Genomic DNA, 20,839 nt, shown 5'->3' with positions numbered 1-20,839 from the left:
GCTCAGTATGTACTAAAATATTATATAATATTTTTCCTACCCCTATAGTTTTATCTTCTTTTTCTTTTTACCTTTAGAATTAACAATGTAGTTTAGAAAAGATTTTTAGTTATATCTGAGAGTAGTGATGACATTGAGCTGTCAGCCCAGTTATTTACCTGTACAACTGACTTGTTTGCTCTATTTCCTCGCAAGTTGGGCAGACCCAAAAAGCAGGACATTTAAAACAAAACACCTACACAAGTTCCTGCTGCATTGGAAGATGAGAGATAGAAATACTACAGATTTAAATATAAGCAACTTAGACCAGTTCATGTGGACCATTGCTCTTCTTAGCTAATACCTTTTACAAAGTAATGAGCAGAGTTAGTTTTCCAGGGACCTTAATTTTATGATGAGCCGTGGTAAATTTGTATCCTAAATATATTTCCAGAATCTTCTCAGTTCAGGCCTGTATCATCTTTATTTTACATTACTGCTTTATAATATGTCTGCTTCCATTTATTCCCTTGCTCTCCAACCATATTCATCCCTCCCCTCAGTTCTTAGAGTGACCTATCTCAGCTACAAGTAACAACCATGAAGCACCCTAAAACACATTTACGTCCAGGCATCCAAAATTACATATAAGGAAGGCTTTGGTAATCTGAGTCCTACCTAACTCCCTACCATCAGCCTTTTCTACTGCCCACCCTCTTCTCTGGCATTCTGAACTGCTGGGCATGCCAGCCTAACCAATCCCTGTATTTCAGTCAGATAGTCACCCCATCATGTGCTGCTCTGCCTGTCTTGCAGTGGTCCTGCATGCCCTCCGCATTCCTGCCCACTACCGATTTGGTTCTGGCTAACCTCACTGTTTAAGTCAGCACAAGAATTATCTCTAAAAACCCATTCCTGATTCCTGTTGTCCACAGTCTTCTTTAAACCTTTAAGTATTTAGCTGTAACTCAATAAATAACAATTGAGTAAAGTAACTAATGACTATTTATACAAAGATGATTTACAAGACTGTCCCCTATAGTTTCGGAGCAAAGGGACAAACACGTAGATGATAATTTATGGCTCTTATGGTAAAGACATACAAGAGAAATCTATAAAACACTAAGGTAGGCCCAAAGAAACAGCTATTCATAGGGGGAAAGACAGCCATAGTAAGGGAGGGCTTTGTACAGCAGTGTGAATCTTGTAAGAGGAAGAGGAGTTTGTCAATAATAGTGCAGCCAAACATTTCAGGTAAAGGAGGGGTGGTGTATACCCCAATAAAGTCATAGAAAGTAATAATTTTGGTTCCTGAGTAATGTAGCTGAAGCCTAGCATGTTGTTAAGATCGTACACTTTTGAGGTAGAAAATAGAGTATCTTGTGGCTTTATATGTTTCTTCTGCATTTTTAAATTTTGGGTTTTTTTCTGATTATTTTGTTTGATGTCGGATGGATTTTTGAATGAGGCTTTTACATGTTTGTATGCATTTATCCTGGCAATTTCTAGTATTTCCCAAGTGTTTGTTGAAGTTGTACATAAGTTAGAAATATTTCCTAAATAAGTATTCAGATAAAGATGAAGCTTAATTTAAACTCTCAATTGATAAAATGTTATTTTCTCTTTGTTTAAGAGTATGGCTTTTATTGAACCATTCTGTTGTAGTTCAATTTAACTGAATATATCAATTTGTCAGCAGAACAAGACGTCATAATGATGTCAAAGAAAGAACGGCCTGATGGAAGTGACTATAACCACCAACAGGTATATAAAAAATTTTAATTTCTGGTTTAATATTGTTGACTATTCTTTAATGTTGTAACATAGTTTAAATGAAATTACCTTTTCAACTAGTCCTTCAGAGTCAATAGATCACTTCATAGGAAGTCTAAAATTTTACTACTTGCAAAAATGAATGAGAAATGTCATAGAATACATCTATATATTCAGGTCTTCCTCATGCAAAAGTGTGAGGAAATGTGGATCAAACTAGGCAAATTGAGTAAAAAAAATAATTTAAAACTCATCACAAATGAGTTAAAGCAGAAGTTTGGTGATCTTTAGGAAAAAGAATTTTAGGAAATAAAATATGCCCAAATATATGCCGATCTAAGGCTCTTACTCTAGGGTAACTGAATTGGTTAGATTTCAGACTTTGAAGTCAATTTTTCAGTGTAGCTAGATTCATTATTATTCTAGTTTATGCCTTCTGAGTCGTAATTCTTCAGTTAAATTTTGAGTAAAGTTTGAGATTTGGATCCAACTTAGTTTTTTTTCAGTTGGATATCCATTAATCACAAAATTTTTCATTGTATAAACATTCAGCTTGTCCCCTATTTTCAGAGGAAATCATGATAAGTCTTTTAATTGAGTGCTAGCTGAAAGTCTCCTTTTACTTAGATTTCTGATAGTCATGAACATCTATTGCTTAAAATCTACATGTTGCAGGATAAAATTGCCATGCTAAAACCAGAAACACAAGCAATGAAAAATCAGAAAGAAAAGAAATATCTTGAGGACACTGAAATTATAAAAGAAAAAGATGATCTTCAAAAGAAAACAGTGATTAAGGAAACATCTACAAAAGTAATGTTCCAGTATGGTGGACGGCTTGACTTCCTGACATCTGAGAATACAATGCTACATTCTAAGTTGCAGAATGAAAAAGCAAGCAAAGAAAGATTGGAGACAGAAGTTGTATCAGACAATTCTAGACTGTCTACTGCTACCCGTGATCATGAGCAAAGTCAGGCATCAGAAAGAGAACTAGGATTTGCTTTCCATAGTCTTAGAGCAAGAAATGAGTGGTTTCTGTCTAGTCAGGAAGAAAACATGAGCATTCTTTCTCAACAGCTTTCTAAAGCTGAACGTAAAGTCAGTAGCCTGGAAATTGAGCTGAGTCACACCAGAGATGCCCTTAGAGAAAAGACTTTGGACTTAGAAAGTGTGCAAACAGACCTAAGCCACATACCCTGTCAAAAGAAGAACAGTGAACACAAGTATGAGAACAAACAAGATAAACTGAATAAATACATCAGAAAGCAGGAGTTCTTAGAAAACAGATTATCTCAACTACAAAGTGAAAATGAGTTGCTCCGACAGCAACTGAATACTGCTCAGAACAAAGCTAAAAATGAACTCCAAACTGAAAGGGAAAAATGTCTTACCCTAGAAGGAAGGAATAAAGAATTACTCGATGATTTTAATCGTCTCAAAGAAAGAATGAAACAAGGTGAAAATGAGAAAAGAGAACTAGAAGTAAGTATCCAGGAAAATAAACATTTTTCAAAATTCCTGAAAGAAAATTCAAAGTAATATTTGATTATGGAAAAGTGTTGAGTCTATTGAATATAAAAAGGATATAGACTATAAATATCTTAAAGGCATGCTTGTAGCCAGCAAAAAAATTAATTTGGCAGGTGCTTTGTTTTGAAGAAAGACATTTGTGTTGACTATGTTCATTTATAATTTAGTCTTATACTGCTTAAATAATAATTTTAGTCTTTGTGTCATCACATTTTAATACCGTGATGAAGCAGATAAGTGGAAATGCTCATACTTAAAATGAACCTCTAGATTCAATCAAGTGGATCACCTTGACAGTTATTCCAGATTTCCCAGATGAGATGAAGGGCCGATGCTGTATGTCACAGTCCTTTTCCTTCAGTAGCTTTTATACATTTTCAGTTGGTGTAATTTTATTGTGATTCATGTCAATTTGAATTAAATTTGGAAACATTTTAGTCTCAAATCGTGTATTATGACCTTTTCAAAGGCATCTGCTCTCCAAAACATCATATTTTAAGACAAATGTGGTGACATATAGCAAAAAAACATATTTGATTTTTCCCATTGCTATTTAAAATCTACTTCAAACTTATTTACAAATAGTTTGCTCACAATTCTCATTTCAAGGAGAAATGTAGGTTAGTACATAACAAACTTACTGGATATAATAAGTGTGTCCAGTACAAAGAGAACTGTAACTGTCTGTGATTGGAGCTCTTTTTCAGACTAATGTGCAGTGGCAGCAGGATTTGTCTATAGCAGGAATGGAGTGCATTATAGGAGCCAAGGTCAGGGAGGCAGGTAGAGGCCTGGTTACCTAGGGCCTGAGTCCCACTGACATGACTTCACATTTATTCTCAGATGGGGATCTGTTGCAAGGACTCACACAGAGGATTCAGTATGTGAGGAACTCTGAAGTCAGTTTAAGTTACTAGGAAAAAAGAGGGAAAACGTTTCACAACATATAATTTACCACCTCCAAGTCTCATGTATATGGGTTGTTTTTTTTTTTGAGACACTCCTAGGTGGTAAAGCTCTGCAAATTCTTAGGGGGAGTGGATAGTGGGGCCGAATTCATTGTCTTAAGTATACAATACTGATTAGGCAGGAGGATCACACAAAATTCAGTAAACAGGAATGTGTATGCATGAGGAAAAGGTGAATTGATGAATGCAGTAACATTTTTCAAAACACGTATGTTAGAGTTACATATTAACAACAAATATGTTATTTGGTACTTGTGAGACACAAACTCCAACAAGAATGGGCTGATGTGGAAATACAACGATTTGAGTCAGAGAGTTTGCTAGAAGCTGCCTCCTACTATACCAATGAGAGACAGGACTTAAAGAAGAAATTAAATCAAGCCCTAAGTCAGGTATGTGTGAAATTTAACATACCAACAGTTAATCTATAGCTAATGAAATAATACACAGTGTTTTAGAATATTAATTTCTGTGGACAGCTTTTACATTTTCATTACAACAAATTTATTACAATTCTGCCTTTACAATGCACTTATTAAACTCTGACTTTAGTTCTGCCATTTATATTATGCATTTTTTCTTACAATATTTATCCTTAGGAAAACAGAATTACGCATCACTCTTCACATCAGTTGAGGCTTTATTTTTTAGTACCAACCATTGTTTTTTTTTTTTACAGATCTCTCTTTTGCCATGATGAGGCAATCCAAATAAAATCACAGCATAATGTTTAATGGAATGTTTTAGAAAGTTGTAATTTTTGTTACCTTCACTGTTGCAGATGTAGAATACATTTATTTTGTGGATTTCACGTTAATTGTACAAAGGGTCATTATATAAACCAGTTGAAATGAGATACTTCCCTCATTTCCTTCCTCTTTACATATTCCGTAAAAATATGGAAAGATTCAGATCATGTATAGTATGTATCCAAACATAGAGAATTAAGAAAATTATCTACATCCAGCTGTTAGTCAGAAAAATAGATATGAGTGAGGTGGAAAAAGAGTAAGGACAGGAAAAAGCCCACTGAAAAAGACCCAGAGTTAATCAGTTAACGCTCAAAAGGCCAGGGACAACTTGGCCTGGAATGTTTGAATATTCCCCAGATAAAGGAGGGTACCTCAGCATAGTCCATGTCTTTATTGTGTTAATTATGCAGGCCCAATTTATTTTTTCACTTTACCTATCTGCTGGTCTGTTTCTCCTTCACCACTAATCAAATAACTTGCAACCCAGGCAACTAATTTAGCATGCAGGCCCAGCTGTAAACAGCATAGTAAAAGGCAGGAAGTTAAGTAAGATTCTTATCTTACTCTTTCCCAAGTGGTACTTGAGGGTTCTGATGCTTTTCTACATTCTTACCATATCTGTCATCATCTGTCTTTTTTATTGTAGCCATCCTATAGTGGGTATGAAATGGCATCTCACTGTGGTTTTGATTTGCATTTTTCTGATGAATAATGTTTTTGAGCATCTTTTCCTATGCTTATTATCCATTCAGTTATCTTCTTTGAAGAACTGGCTGTTCGATTCCTTTGCCTATTTTAATATTGGACTGTCTTCTTATAAGTGAATTAAAAGAGTTATTTCTATATTCTAGATACAGATCCCTTATCAGATAAAGGGTTTTCAAGTATTTTCTCCTATTCTATAGCTTGCCTTTTCACTGTCCTGATGAATCCAGTTAATCTGCTTTTCTCCTTTGGTGTCATCTAAGTAACCATTGCCAAATCCAGTCACAAAGATACACACCTTTGTTTTTTCCCTTGGGTTTTATAATTTTTGCGCTTACATGTTGAGTTGACTTTGTATATATGCTACAAAGTAGAGGTCTGATTTTATTCTTCTGTATATGGATATTCAGTGGCCCCAGTACCATGGGTTAAAAAGATTATTCTTGACCCATTTAACCTTTTGGCACCCTCGTTGAAAATCAGTTCACCAGAGTTTATTTTGTATTCCCAATTCTAATACGGTTGCAGCATGTCTATCCTTATGCCAGTACCAAATCAAATATTGTGAGGACTCTTTCACGGTCATCTTGAATATTACCACTTGCTTCTCTCAGCTCATGCAGACACTTTCAGCTTCAGAGAGCCTTTGTCCAGCTTGTGCCCTGCTGGCTGTGCCATGATGGGAAGTCAGGCTAACAACAAAGGTAGAGCCCATTCCCTTTCTTTTCTCCATTCACACCTTTAGTCTCTCACCAGTGTTCCTCCACCTCACTCCCATTTGCATGTCTGGGTCGTAGGATCTGCTGACTCAGTCTGTGTAGTTCATTATGTTTCGGTGACTCACTATAGGGCATAGACTGATCCATAGATTTCACCATCTAGGAAGGAAGAGATGAAGTCTGGGCTTTTGGCTTTCTCTTTGGAAGTCTTGCTAATCTGTCATCTTGCAATTCACAATTAAATCTTCTTTTGACCTGGTTCTTGTGTGTAATCCTGAGGCCAACCTTGTTCTTGGTGCTGATCCTATGTTCTCAGAAACCTCAGTTCTCCGTATCCACCTCCTTTTACTTAAATCGAAAGAGATGGATAGCTATACTTTATAGCTCAGTGCATAATTTACAGAATCCTATTTCTTCCTATCCCAAGAAAAAAAAATGTCAAGAGTACAATTCTTAAAAGTGAGGTAATTATTCAACCAAGTCATTGAATAAACAATTGACTTAATCAGAATTTCAAAGCTAAATTGTATGATAGGCAGAAGTACTACGGTGCAACATAAAGATGAGATGGTCTTACCTCCCCATACTGACAACCTTGAGGTAAGATAAAGGAGAAATTGTACTTAAATAGTCCAAAGGACACTGCATTTATTTTACTACTGAGATTAAAAATGATTCCTTAATGTTCTCTTTATTTCCTCACTGAGGAAAGTAAAATGAAGATTGAGTGCTAGACTGACTAATAAATACTCCATGCTGTCTATTAGAATTTCAGTTAATTAAAATCGGACAAAAGGCGTCATTTTTGGCTACGAAAGTATTTCAGTTGTTATTCTTTAAATCCTATGTCTCTCCTTGCTTACCAGTCTTCCCTATCCCCTAACTTGAGGAAAAATTCTGAAGAGGCATGTATGCCTAGGGGTAAGAATTTGTAATTGAAAGGAACCCTAGAAAAACTTCTTAGGTCTTCTAGTCATCTGCTTCTTCTCATTAGCATTGTTTTCCATTAATAAATTAATCTCAACATTTATTATAACCCATTTTAAAGGGGACTCATTTCTACTGTTTGGCACCCTTGTTGAAAATCAGTTCACCACAAATAAGTTAGTTTTCATATTATCCCTTTTTTCACCACTTTTCTGCTTATCTGTTTTACCCTAATAACCTCCCAGGTTCAGTAGCTTAAATAACATTATCTTATTCACAAACCTCCATCAGGAAAGTGTGGCCAGGACAGCTTGTCTCTGCTTCCTTCAGCTTTAGCTGGGACAGCTCGAAGGCTGAGGCTGGAATCATTTGGAGGCTAGTTCACCCACATGTCCGATTGTTGGTGCCAGGCCCTGGCTGGGACTTTAGTTGGGCTGGGCAGCTGGAACACCTGGCCTATCCAGGCCAACCAGCCTTGGAATTCATACAGCATCACCTTCACCATATTCTGTTCACTGGGAGAAAGTCAGTAAGGTTGGCCCATAACCTTCCTTTTTAAAAGAAATTAATGGATGTTTTAAAAGTAGAGACACATTTAAAAAGCACAATTTTTAATTACCCTCCCACATGAAAAACATACTCCAATCACTATGTTATATACTTGAAACCAGTGTAATATCATATGTCACCTATACTTAAAATAAAAAAGCCAAAGAGACAACAACAAAGTATATATCCATGTAGCCAAAACACTGGTCAAGATATATAAAACATTTCCATAAAAAAGGAAAAGGCAAAAAACACACACTCACCCGTACCCTATACCTGCATGCCAAGCCTCAGTGACGATGGCATCCAGTTCAGGCTGGAGTCTGAGATCTTACATCTTCATCAGGTGCAGATGGGACAGGAGCCTGGGCTGTGGTTTCTACAGTTTAGCCCTTGGAGTACAATTCCTCTCAATACAAAGATTGAGAACTGAAGAGCCAAGTCATCTACCACCACCCACAGAGCCAACATTCTGCTGACCTGCTCAAGACTCTCATTCAGAATGGAAAATGGGAGACACATTAGTCCATAGCAATTCTGAAAGGCAGCCTGCTGCAGGCTGCTAGTTCTCTGAGGAAGACTTAGTCCTAATCATGGGAATGCCTCTCCGTGGCCCTTTGCTGTGCCTCTGAGCTCTCAGTTCTGTCTTGTTCATAAGAGAGGACCTGTGTTTGCATCTGTTTTTTCAGCCTGCTTCCTCCCTGTAGAACTTCTAAGACCCAAAGGCCTCTTTTCATTTGTATTCTCTCCATCTCTCAGTCCAGGCTACCAGGCAGTGTTTTTGCTAATACTGTTTTTAAACAGTTTCCTGTGAATTTTATTGGGGTTCATGCCAATAGGAAAGGGACCCTCATGAGTCATTTTGAGATAAGCTCTTCACTTTGGGCTTCCTGTGAAGCTGTTGTAGGATGGTGCCTTAAAATGTATAAACTCTGAAGATCCTTAGAAGAAGTTGAGGCACCACCATACATCTTTCTGAGATCCTAACAAAGGATTTTACAGTCTTGGCTGCAACGTTTGGTTGTGTTTTCTCCTGGCAGCACCCTGGATTTTATCTCAGTTCAGAAGTCATTTCTTTTAGAATTATTTGGCAATTAGACATGAGGAAAGGCTGTAATTGGGAAACAGATATCTGACCCGAGTAAGCCCTAGTTCCTTTATGTGTAAAATTCTTCAGCTTATCTTGCTCACCGATCTTTACTTCCAGCTGCTTTGGAGCAAGAGTCCCCTTTCCTCCAGGTTCCAGTGTCACTGTCTTTCCCTGCCTAGAAGCCCTTGCTGTCAGCCTCTTCAGGGGCCGTCAGGCTTCCACTAACATGCTCCCGGAGGCCCTGCTGGTTTTCATTCTGACTCTTCTCCACCTCCTTTGAGGTTCCATCTATTGCCCTGTTCAAAGGCACTCTTTTTGTGTTTTAGTTGTTTTGTTTTGTTTTTTAATGGCAGCACCCCATTTTTAATATCAGTATCTGTGCCAGTTATTTATTGCTGCATGATGAACCACCTCAAAACCTAGTGGCTCAAAACAGTACTTATTTTGTTCACAAATCTACAGTTTAGGCAAGGCTCAGTGAGGCGAGCTTCTTTCTTCTCCACTTGGCATCATCTGGGATGATACACCACTGGGGACTAGCATCACCTAAAGGTGCCACATGCACTTGTTTGGCAGTTGAAGTCAGCTTTTGGCTGGCACAGAAGCTACATCAGTCTCAGTTGGCACATCTCTGTGAGGATTCACTAGGTGCCCTGGGTGCTTCACAGCAAGGGGGCTGGGTTCCTAGGGTAAGCCTCCCTAGAGAGAGAATAGAGAATATCAGATGGAAGCTGTATTTACACTTTCTAACCAAGCCATGGGTTCACACAGCAGTTCCACCATATGCTCTTCACTAGAAACCAGGTAGTAAGGCCACACATATGAAAGAGTAGGGAATTTCACAGGAAATGTAAAATTTGTAAGAATTTGTAAAAACCACATCCACTCACCTTGTCTTACCAAATAACCACTGTATCTAAACAAAAGTAGTTCTTCCCAGCTCGGTATCGCTGAAATTACAACAGGTTTTCTTTTTGTTAATTATGTTTTCTTATTTGGTGGTAAAAAACAAAAGATGACAAGATAGCACTATGGAGTTGTGGTATTGTTCAGAAAAATGTATGGATCATCTCCCTAAAATTCCATATTGCGAGATATGAATTCTCCTTAACTGTGACAACCCTTTCCTTGGAAACTGATTTGAATTAGCATAAAACATTTGTAGTTGAGAAAAAGGCTTATGGCATTAGAATACATATTTATAGATCATTAGAGTCTTATTTTGGGAGGCATTTATTGACTTAGGGCTAAATAACTCAATGTGATAGTTCTGAAACTTTTTTTTAATTATGAAGTGTTAGGATGGAGGACCTTTCCTACTGAGAGGTGGCATATAATAACTTTATGGAGAAACAACATGGGAATAAGAGCATTAAACCAAGTGCAAATGTTGTAATGGCAAAAATGACAGCAAAGGGTGTATTATTTTGACTCCTGGTAGTTTTAATTTTGTTCTTGATTGTCTGAGTAATTCAAGGTTCAGTGTTCTAAGATTCTACTATGGTATGAGTAACATTTTATAACTTAATTTATTTTAATTGATACTGGCTTTGACTTGGGCTATTCTCAGTCTACCTTCATTACAAAGCTCACTTATTTCATTCATGTAGGTTGTTGATCTTTCAAGAAAACTGGAACTTTCATCTTCAGAAGTCAGAAACCTTAAAACTCACATGGCAAGGATGTCACTAGAACACAGTAAGATGGAACAGTACAGACGGGACACTGAAGAAAGAGCAAGACCGAAAGCAGTAGAAAAATTAAAAGAAGTCGATTGGTTTTTACAGGTTAATTTATTAATCTGTAATGTGCCTTAATTCATCTCCCTGCAGATTACATTTTTGATATATACATTTATCTCTGTTTCCTCTACTTTTATGCCAGTTGGTTTCATAGATTTCTGGGAGCATGGGAGCATGTGTTTCTCCTAAATATTTCAGTTTCCATCATTATCACAAAATCCATCTTTCAGAATCATTCTCATTAGACAATCAGAACTTTTAAGACTGGTTGACAAGAGGAAAAGGAAATTGTGATTTAAAAAGTATACCATATTCTTGGATTATATTGTTTAAATATTTTAACTATAGATTGTTATTCTTTGAAATGTCAGATTATATGAGTACTAAAATAAGAATGATTCAACCTTATTTTTATAATGCACATTTAATTCAGATGAGGTTAAGGTAAATATATTAAACTTCAAGTCTTTTTTTTTCACATTTAAAATTGCTTTCTGAAACACTGAGTCAAAACTAAGGGAAACAAATATGCTATTATTCAGATTATACTTACTTAAAAAACGCATTCTTTTAATTTGTTTTAAAGGATGAATCACAAAAGAGATTACAGCAGTGGAGAGAGAAGGATAATTCTTCATTTAGAATGCAAATGGAATTCAGAATTAAAGATCTGGAACTTCAACTCTCCAAAAAAATTTCTCAAGAAGATTCCATTAGAGCTGAATTGGAGAAATATAAACAATTACACCAAGAAGAAGTAAATACCACCCTGTCATTGGCAAAGCAACTAGACAAGTAAGTCAAAACAGAATCATAGAAAATAAATTAAGCTCATTAGTTTGCCTCTAAAGCATTATTTCTATGGAGCCAGGTTTATAAGATTAGTAGGACTGAAAGCTAACTGGATAGTATATTCTGGAAAATGATATTTGTAAATGAACTTACATTTAAAATGTTCCTTCAAGACAGTTTTTGTACCCCTCTCCCCTTTCTTGGTTTTAAATGACTTTATTTTTTCCTTTTAATATTTTCATAGTTAACCTGATCTACTAGTCTTGAAGCTCATTGTTTTTGAAGCTTTCTAACTTAGACAGTGATATTATTATAAAATGACTTCCTAAAGAATTCCACTAAATAGAAATATTAATGAGTTTAACTATTTTTTGGAAGATTACATCTTAAACTCAAAGGGCCAAGTACTACTACTCAGCTGTCTTGCCTGAGGGCTTCAGCCCCAGGCAAGTTCACTATGAATTCAGTGAGATGGAGAAATGACAAGGGAACGTTCCTGGGGTTAAAAGGTTTCTACCTGGCTTTATTCTCCCATCAGTAGTTGGACACTAGAATCACATGCACCCAACACTCTGCAGGTCCGTAATCCACATCTCTGCCTCTGGAAAGGGTTCTTTATATAATGACTCAGCCATTAATAGCTTATTGCCTATGGGTGTGGAAGCAGTGGCCTAGCAGCAGGACAATTAAATTGACCAGTTTAGGTTCTGGTGAGGATCCTGGCAATAGTAACTTCCATTTTCCTCACATTGGCACATCCGCTGTATGGAAGTTTTGTTTTCCTGATTGTAATCTTTGGTGTTATCACTAGAGGGCTTCATGGAACAAACTATCATAATTTTTCTACTCTACATAAAGGCATTCGTGTGAAATAAAGACTGACATAGGGATGAACAGCACTATAATTCACAAAGTGGTTAAAAATAACACTGTGGGGGGAGGAGGAGAGAAGATGACAGCGTGAGTAAGGCAGTGGAAATCTCCTCCCAAAACCATACATATTTTTTAAAATAAAAACAAATACAACTATTCATAAAAGAGAGACCAGAAGATACAGTACAACAGCCAGGCTGCATCTACATTTGTGAGAACTCAGCATCTCACGAAGAGGGTTAAGATACAAGCTGCAGCCTGCTGGGACCCGAGCACCCCCACAACCCCAGCTCCCGAGTGGGAGAAAAGGAGTTGTAACGGGGAAGGAGTGGGAGCCCAGGACTGCTAAACACGCAGCCCTAGTCAACCACACCAGGAGTGAAAACACACGGTACGTAGTGCACTGGAAATTAGGGAAACGGAACAGTAAAATCCATGAGCAGGTCCCCGCAAACAGTGCCCATTGGACAAAAGAAAAGTGAGTGCTTTTTCAAAAGTCTTAAAGGGACAGGGGCCTCAAAGCTGGATGGAAGGATCCTGGCACACTCAGATCAGCAGCTGGGAACCCCAGAGAACTCTGGGTACCCTACCCCCTGTAAGGCAGCACAGCTCTAAGGCCTCTCACGGCGATAAACAGCCTCCCGTCCATCCTCCCTCCGGTGCAGCCCCGCCATGGCAGCGAGTAGCTTGGGAGAGGCCAAACCCACAGCAACTGCCCAGAGCCTACTCTGCAGCCATCAGGGGAAGACTCAGAGGCACCATCTGTGCACAACTGCCCAGCACAAGCTGCTAGGGGTCGCTGTTCTCACAGGAAAGGAAGGTGAAAGGACTTTGTTCTCCCAGCTGAAATACACACCAACTGCCCAAGACTACTTCTATCGCCATGAAAAGGCAGAAGAATTTGATCCAGACAAGAATAACCCTGACATCCCCCAAGAGGGCACCTGGCGACATAGATTTAACCAATCTTCCTAAAAAAGAATTCAAAATAAAGGTGATAACCATGCTGATGGAGCTACAGAGAAATGTGCAGGAGCTAATGGATAAGGATGGGAAGGACAATACAGAAATAAAACGATCTCTGGAAGGACTTAAGAGCAGACTGGATGAGGTGCAAGAGGCCATTAATATAATCAGAATCAGAGAACAGCAACACAGAGAAGTTGATGCAGAGAGAGATAAAAGGATCTCCAGGAATGAAAGATAATGAAGAGAACTGTGTGACCAATACAAATGGAACAATATTCGCATTAGAAGGGTACCAGAAAAAGAAGAGAGAGAAAAAGGAATAGAAACTGTCTTTGAAAAAATAATTGCGGAAAACTTCCTCAAACTGGGGGAGGAAATAGTCTCTCAGATGACGGAAGCCCACAGAACACCCGACAGAAGGGACCCAAGAAGGACAACACCAAGACACACAATAATTAAAATGGCAAAGATCAAGGACAAGGACAGACTATTAAAGGCAGCCAGAGAGAGAAAAAAAGATCACCTACAAAGGAAAACCCAGCAGGCTATCATCAGACCTCAACAGAAACCTTACAGGACAGAAGAGAATGGCATGATATATTTAATGCAATTAAACAGAAAGGCCTTGAACCAAGAATACTGTATCCAGCAGGATTATCATTTAAGTATGAAGGAGGGATTAAACAATGCCCAGACAAGCAACAGTTGAGGGAATTTGCTTCCCACAAACCACCTCTACAGGGTATTTTAGAGGGACTGCTCTAGATGGAAGCACTCCAAAGACTAATTAGATGTCACCAGAGAAAATAAAATCACAGCGAAGAAAGCAGACCAACCAAATACTATCTAAAGGCAAAAAATAAAATCAACTACTCACAAAAGCAATCAAAGGAAACACAAAAGAGCACAGAATAAAACACCCAACATATAAAGCATGGAGTACGAGGAATAAGAAGGTAGAAAAATACAGAAACATCAGACAGTGTTTATAATAGCTCAATAAGTGAGTTCAGTTAGATGGTAAGATAGTAAAGAAGCTAACCTTGAACCTTTGGTAACCATGAATCTAAAGCCTGCAATGGCAATAAGTACATATATTTCAATAATCACCCCTAAATGTCAATGGACCGAATGCACCAATCAAAAGAAACAGAGTAATACAATGGATAAAAAAGCAAGACCCATCTATATGCTGCTTACAAGAGACTTGCCTCAAACCCAAAGACATGCACAGACTAAAAGTAGAGGGATGGAAAAAGACATTTCATGCAAACAACAGGGAGAAAAAAGCAGGTATTGCAGTTTTAGTATCAGACAAAACAGAATTCAAAACAAAGTAACAAGAGATAAAGAAGGACATTACAGAATGATAAAGGGGTCAGTACAAGAGAATATAACCGTTATAAATTCTAAAAGGAAAGTATATAGCAATCCAGGCATATTTAAAGAACAATCCCAAATAAATAGTGTAAAGTGACAATTATTGAAATGGGAAAAAAAAGAACACATGAGGCCTAAGGTCAGTAGAAGGAGGGACATAATAAAGGTAAGAGAAGAAATCAATAAAACTGAGAAGAATAAAACAAGAGAAAATATCAATGAAACCAAAGGCTGATTCTCTGAGAAAATAAACAAAATAGATAAGCCCCTAGCCAGACTTATTAAGAGAAAAAGAGAATCAACACCCATTAACAGAATCAGAAATGAGAAAGGAAAAATCACAACGGACCCCCACAGAAATACAAAGAATTATTAGAGAATACTGTGAAAACCAATATGCGAACAAGCTGGAAAACCTAGAGGAAATGGACTACTTCCTAGAAAAATACAACCTTCCAAGACTGACCAAGGAAGAAACAGAAAATCTAAACGGACCTATTACCAGCAACAAAATTGAGGTGGTAATCAAAAAACTACCCAAGGGCAAAACCCCCGGGCTAGATGGATTTACCACGGAATTTTATCAGACATACAGAGAAGATATAATACCATTCTCCTTAAAGATTTCTAAAAAAAATTGAGTGGAAGGAATACTCCCAAACTCATTCTATGAAGCCAGCATCACCCTAATACCAAAACCAGGAAAAGACCCCACCAAAAAAGAAAATTACACACCAATATCAAGGGATGGAACATAGATGCAAAAATACTCAACAAAATATTAGCAAATCGAATTCAGAAATATGTCAAGAGGATCATACACCATGACCAAGTGGGATTCATCCCAGGGATGCAAGGATGGTACAACATCTGAAAATCCATCAACATAATCCACCACATAAATAAAAAGAAAGACAAAAACCACATGATAATCACCATACATGCTGCAAAAGCATTTGACAGAATTCAACATCCATTCATGATAACAACTCTCAGCAAAATGGGTATAGAGGGCAAGTACCTCAACATAATAAAGGCCATATATGATAAGCCCACAGCCAACATCATACTGAAAAGCAAGAAGCTGAAAGCTTTTCCTCTGAGATCAGGAACAAGACAGGGATGCCCACTCTCCCCACTGTTATTCAACATAGTACTGGAGGTCCTAGGCATGGCAATTAGACAAAACAACAAAAGACAACCAATCCAAATTGGTAAAGAAGAACTTAAGCTATCACTATTTGCAGATGACATGATACTGTACATAAAAAACCCTAAAGACTCCACTCCAAAACTACAAGAACTGATATCAAAATTCAGCAATTTGCAGGATACAAAATTAATATGCAGAAATCTGTGGCTTTCCTATACATTGACAATGAACTAACAGAAAGAGAAATCAGGAAAACAATTCCATTCACAATTGCATCAAACAGAATAAAATACCTAAGAATAAACCTAACCAAGGAAGTATAAAAGACCTATACCCTGAAAACTACAAGACACTCTTACAAGAACTTAAAGAAGACACTAACAAATGTAAACTCGTGCAATGCTCTTGGCTAGGAAGAATTAATATTGTCAAAATGGCCATCCTGCCCAAAGCAATCTATAGATTCAATGTAATCCCTATCAAAATACCAACAGCATTCTTCAACAAACTGGAACAAATAGTTCTAAAATACATATGGTGCCACGTAAGACACCAAATGGCCAAAGCAATACTGACGAGGAAAAATAAAGTGTGGGGGGATCTCACTCCCCAACTTCAAGCTCTACTACAAAGCCACATAAACAATACAATTTGGTAACAGCACAAGTTCAGAGCCACAGACCAGTGGAACAGAATAGAAACTCCAGATATTAACATAAACATATATGGTCCATTAATATATGATAAAGGAGCCATGGACACAGAATGGGAAAACGACAGCCTCTTCAACACCTGGTATTAGCAAAACTGGACAGCTACATGTAAGAAAATGAAACCGGATCATTGTCAAACCCCATACACAAAAGTAAATTCAAAATGGATCACAGACGCGAATGTAAGTCATGAAACCATAAAGCTCTTAGAAAAAATCATAGGCAAAAATCTCTTGGATATAAACATGAGCAACGTCTTCATGAACATATGTCCCCAGGCAAAGGAAACTAAAGCAAAAATGAAAAAGTGGGACTATATAAAGCTGAATAGCTGCTGTACAGCAAAGGACACCATCAATAGAACAAAAAGGCATCCTACAGTATGGGAGAAGTTCATATAGGACAGATCGGATAAAGGGTTGACATCCAAAATATCTAAAGAGCTCACACACCTCTACAAACAAAAAGCAAATAATCCAATTAAAAAATGGGCAGAGGAGCTGAATAGACACTTCTCCAAAGAAGAAGTTCAAATGACCAACAGACACATGAAAAGATGCTCCACATCGCTAGTCATCAGAGAAATGCAAATTAAAACCACTATGAGATATCACCTCACACCAGTAAGGATCTCCACCATCCAAAAGACAAACAACAACAAATGTTGGCAAGGTTGTGGAGAAAAGGGGAACCCTCCTACACTGTTGGTGGGAATGTAAATTAATTCAACCATTGTGGAAAGCAGTATGGAGGTTCCTCAAAATGCTCAAAATAGAAATACCATTTGACCCAAGAATTCCACTCCTAGGAATTTACCCTAAAACACAGTAGCCCAGTTTGAAAAATACAGATGCACCCCTGTGTTTCTCACAGCACTCTTTAGAATAGCCAAGAAATGGAAACAACCTAACTGTCCATCAGTAGATGAATGGATAAAGAAGATGTGGTGCGTATACACAATGGAATATTATTCAGCCATAAGAAGAAAAAAAATCCTACCATTTGCAGCAACATGGATGGAGCTAGAGGGTATTATGCTCAGAGAAATAAGCCAGGTGGAGAAAGACAAGTACCAAATGATTTCACCCATATGTGGAGTAAAAGAACAAAAAAAAATCTGGAGAAAAACAGCAACAGAATCACAGAACCCAAGAATGGACTAACAGTTCCCAAGGGAAAGGGACTGGGGAGGATGGGTGGGAAGGGAGGGATAAGGAGCGGGAAAAGAAAGGGGACATTACAATTAGCATGTATAATGTAGGGGACGCACAAGGAGGGCTATGCATCACAGAGAAGAAAAGTAGTGTTTCTACAGCATCTTACTATGCTGATGGACAGTGACTGTAATGGGGTTTGTGGGGGGGTACTTGGTGCAGGGGGTTCCTAGTAAACATAATGTTCCTCATGTAATTGCAGATTAATGATACCAAAATAAAAAAATAATAACAACACTGTGGTCTGCCTGAGGGAGTACGTGGAAAACAGAAAGGATGGATACCTTGGTGACGATGTTACATGCTAACTGCCTCCAGAGCTATTTTATTCTTTGGTCACCCACACCCTTTTTCCTCCCCTACAGATTGTTGCTCTCAATTATGCCTCAGTGCCTAATGCCTAATTTCTCTGAGATAATGAGTGAGACATAAAGGGTGGTAAAAGCAAATGCTTGAAAATGTCTTCGATGGATGCTTTATCTTTTATCTCTAAACTGGTTTACTAAATAGGTTTAAGTGTCTCCTCATGAATCTTGTAAATACAGCCATTCCAGAAGGCAGGAAGTTCTACTTGTAAGCCCTCTATATCATGAATAGCCGTTTCTCTCCCTTCCCTACTTTGAATTACTTGTTAGCTACTAGTCACCCTAGAAAAACATGTACTTAATTGTATACAATAGATCTTCAGCAGATTTTCAATGCTGAAACACTGTTTTGTAAGAAATTCAATTTACTATTGTGGTAACTTTTTAATGCAAGGCATTTAGGTATCACTTAGGGAAAAATGAAATAATAAGCATTTGTTTACACCACTCTCCACAGGATTACTGTGAAGTTAGCAGAGATCAATAGCAAACATAGAGAGAAGGAAATGGACACATTCTTTGCCAAGGTTAGTTATACTATCCTTTTTCCCCCAGGTTTCAAATTTGTGATGTAATTCTTGTTCTTAATTTGTTGAAATTCTAGTTGTTTAACTGATTAGTGCTCACTATTTAAAAGTCATAATTCTTTGTGCTTCTGAGAAAGGAGACAGAAATTTTATTTTTTAAAGTTGTTGGATTTCTCATTTTCAAGAGATACCTAATCTTAACTCTATTCAGTAAGTGAAACTAAACTGACACATTTTAAATTTCGTGAAAAGCTGCATATTGAAAAAGACGCATCAAAACTCCTACTTTCCAGAAAGGCAACAAAATCGTCATTAAAGAATTGAGTATTATTTGCCTTGTTTCTAATTCTAGAAAGTTATGAATCAGAAATTAAGTTTGAAAACTGGCTCTAGCCTCTATTTTTCCTGTCTTCAAGCAGATATTCTGAAATCTTTGTGTCCATATGCAGTAGAGAGAGATTTTGTAGTCATAGTACAGATAGAAAAATGATTTCACGTAACTTTTTGCAGGAATTTTTACATGACATTGTTATGACACTCCCACTTTCTTCATTTTATGTATTTTAGATCCTGTGCTGAAAATTAATAGCACAGATTATACCTTATCTAAAAGTACAATAATAGAAAGCCCTTTTGAAGGAAAAATTCACCAGAGTAAAAAAACTGATAAAGCTTGTATACAGGATAGTTTTTCTAAGTCTGGCAAAGTAATGCAGTCAGTGTATAATATGACTTGAATTGTTTAAATTTCTTCTTAATAGTAAGATCAAATATCACCTTTCTGAAATCATGTATTTAACATACACCAATATTGTACTTTTTATCAGATTAATCAAAATAACATTGCAGATATGTTATCTAAAATTAAGTAGGAATTTATTTTATTCATGTGATTATTTTTCTATGTAAGCAATACCTAAGGTAAGTCTAGTCTCTAAAACTATTAGTTAAAGGCCATACTTCATCAGCTATGTGTCACTCACATGATAATGTCTTGCTTAGCTTGAAAATTACAAATAATATTTGACTTATTTCAGATGGAGCAAGAATTTGACAAAAATATAACTAGAGCACAAAAAGAAGGTATGTTGCCAAAATGTATTAATTAAATTTAGATGTAACTGCTTTCTGAAATGAACGCTGAATAGTAAATAGCAACTCTTTCCATTGTTCAGATAATAGGTATTATGTAAATATTTGTTTCTTATACATATCTAATAAGAAAATGTGAGGGCACAGCCATTCATAGTGAAGAATATACTTCTTCCTCATTTATTCAGCATGTTCCATAGATTTTTAAAAATCTCAACACATCCATCAGTCTGTTCTTATTTTTGGCTATACCTTCTCTTTTACTTCTGCTATTCCTTTAGAACTCTTATCCTGCACTTCTCAGAACACATGGGCTTTGTCAGCCTCTCATGTTTCTGGTAGTGATTTAAGGCCAAAAAACCAAGACACACCTACAAATAGGCAATTTTAAGTGTCACTTGAGGGATGACATTTAAATCTCTAGCCATTGACTTGGTCATTGGTTTTGTCTTTCTACTCTCACGAAAAATTACAAATACCTTAGCAAGGAATAAAAACACCCAAATAAAATTTGGTGCTTGCCACGTCCTTCAGTCTCATCTCTTGCTACTTACCCTACTCTGCACATTTGCTCTAGCATGTCACTGAACTAGACTACTTACAGTTCCACAAATGTTCTTCCTCACCTCTAGCTCTTTGCAGATGCTTCTTCCCTCTATCTGGCACATCTTTCCCTTTTCCTGCAATATCAGTTTGGATGTCCCCTCTGTGTTTTCTAATAGCACCCTGTTTTATACCTGTCATGGTATAACTGACTGTGTGGGAACTGGCTGTCGGTCTGTTTTTCCCGTTTACAGAATATGGTTGTCACGGTGAACTGTGTCATCTTTATCCTCTATAGTTCCATCTTGTAATAAGAAAACCAGAAGCTCTGATACTTAGCCACAATTGGAATTAATTGTGTGTAACTATGGGCAAGTTATATTTCCTAGTAGTCTTGTATTTTGTACCGCAGTTGTGTAGAGATTTTTTTCATTTTTAACACTCTTAAAGGCCCCAACTTCTTTTTATTAACTCATACATG

The 20,839-nt window shown here is 37.2% G+C and overlaps 1 protein-coding gene across 1 annotated transcript; it reads left to right on the top strand.

Moving 5' to 3' along the window:
• The first annotated feature begins 1,664 nt into the window (after positions 1-1,664).
• On the top strand, positions 1,665-3,338 carry LOC140845271 (ankyrin repeat domain-containing protein 26-like). Its single transcript, XM_073219268.1, has 2 exons — positions 1,665-1,743; positions 2,428-3,338. The coding sequence occupies exons 1-2, from the start codon at positions 1,693-1,695 to the stop codon at positions 3,292-3,294; spliced, it is 918 nt and encodes a 305-aa protein (XP_073075369.1). The 5' UTR covers positions 1,665-1,692; the 3' UTR covers positions 3,295-3,338.
• The last annotated feature ends 17,501 nt before the right edge of the window (positions 3,339-20,839 follow it).

Source organism: Manis javanica, chromosome 2 (genome assembly GCF_040802235.1).
Source record: "Manis javanica isolate MJ-LG chromosome 2, MJ_LKY, whole genome shotgun sequence".
NCBI lineage: Eukaryota > Metazoa > Chordata > Mammalia > Pholidota > Manidae > Manis > Manis javanica.
The sequence above is the reverse complement of the archived record's forward strand: the minus strand, read 5'-3'. Positions and strand labels throughout refer to the sequence as shown.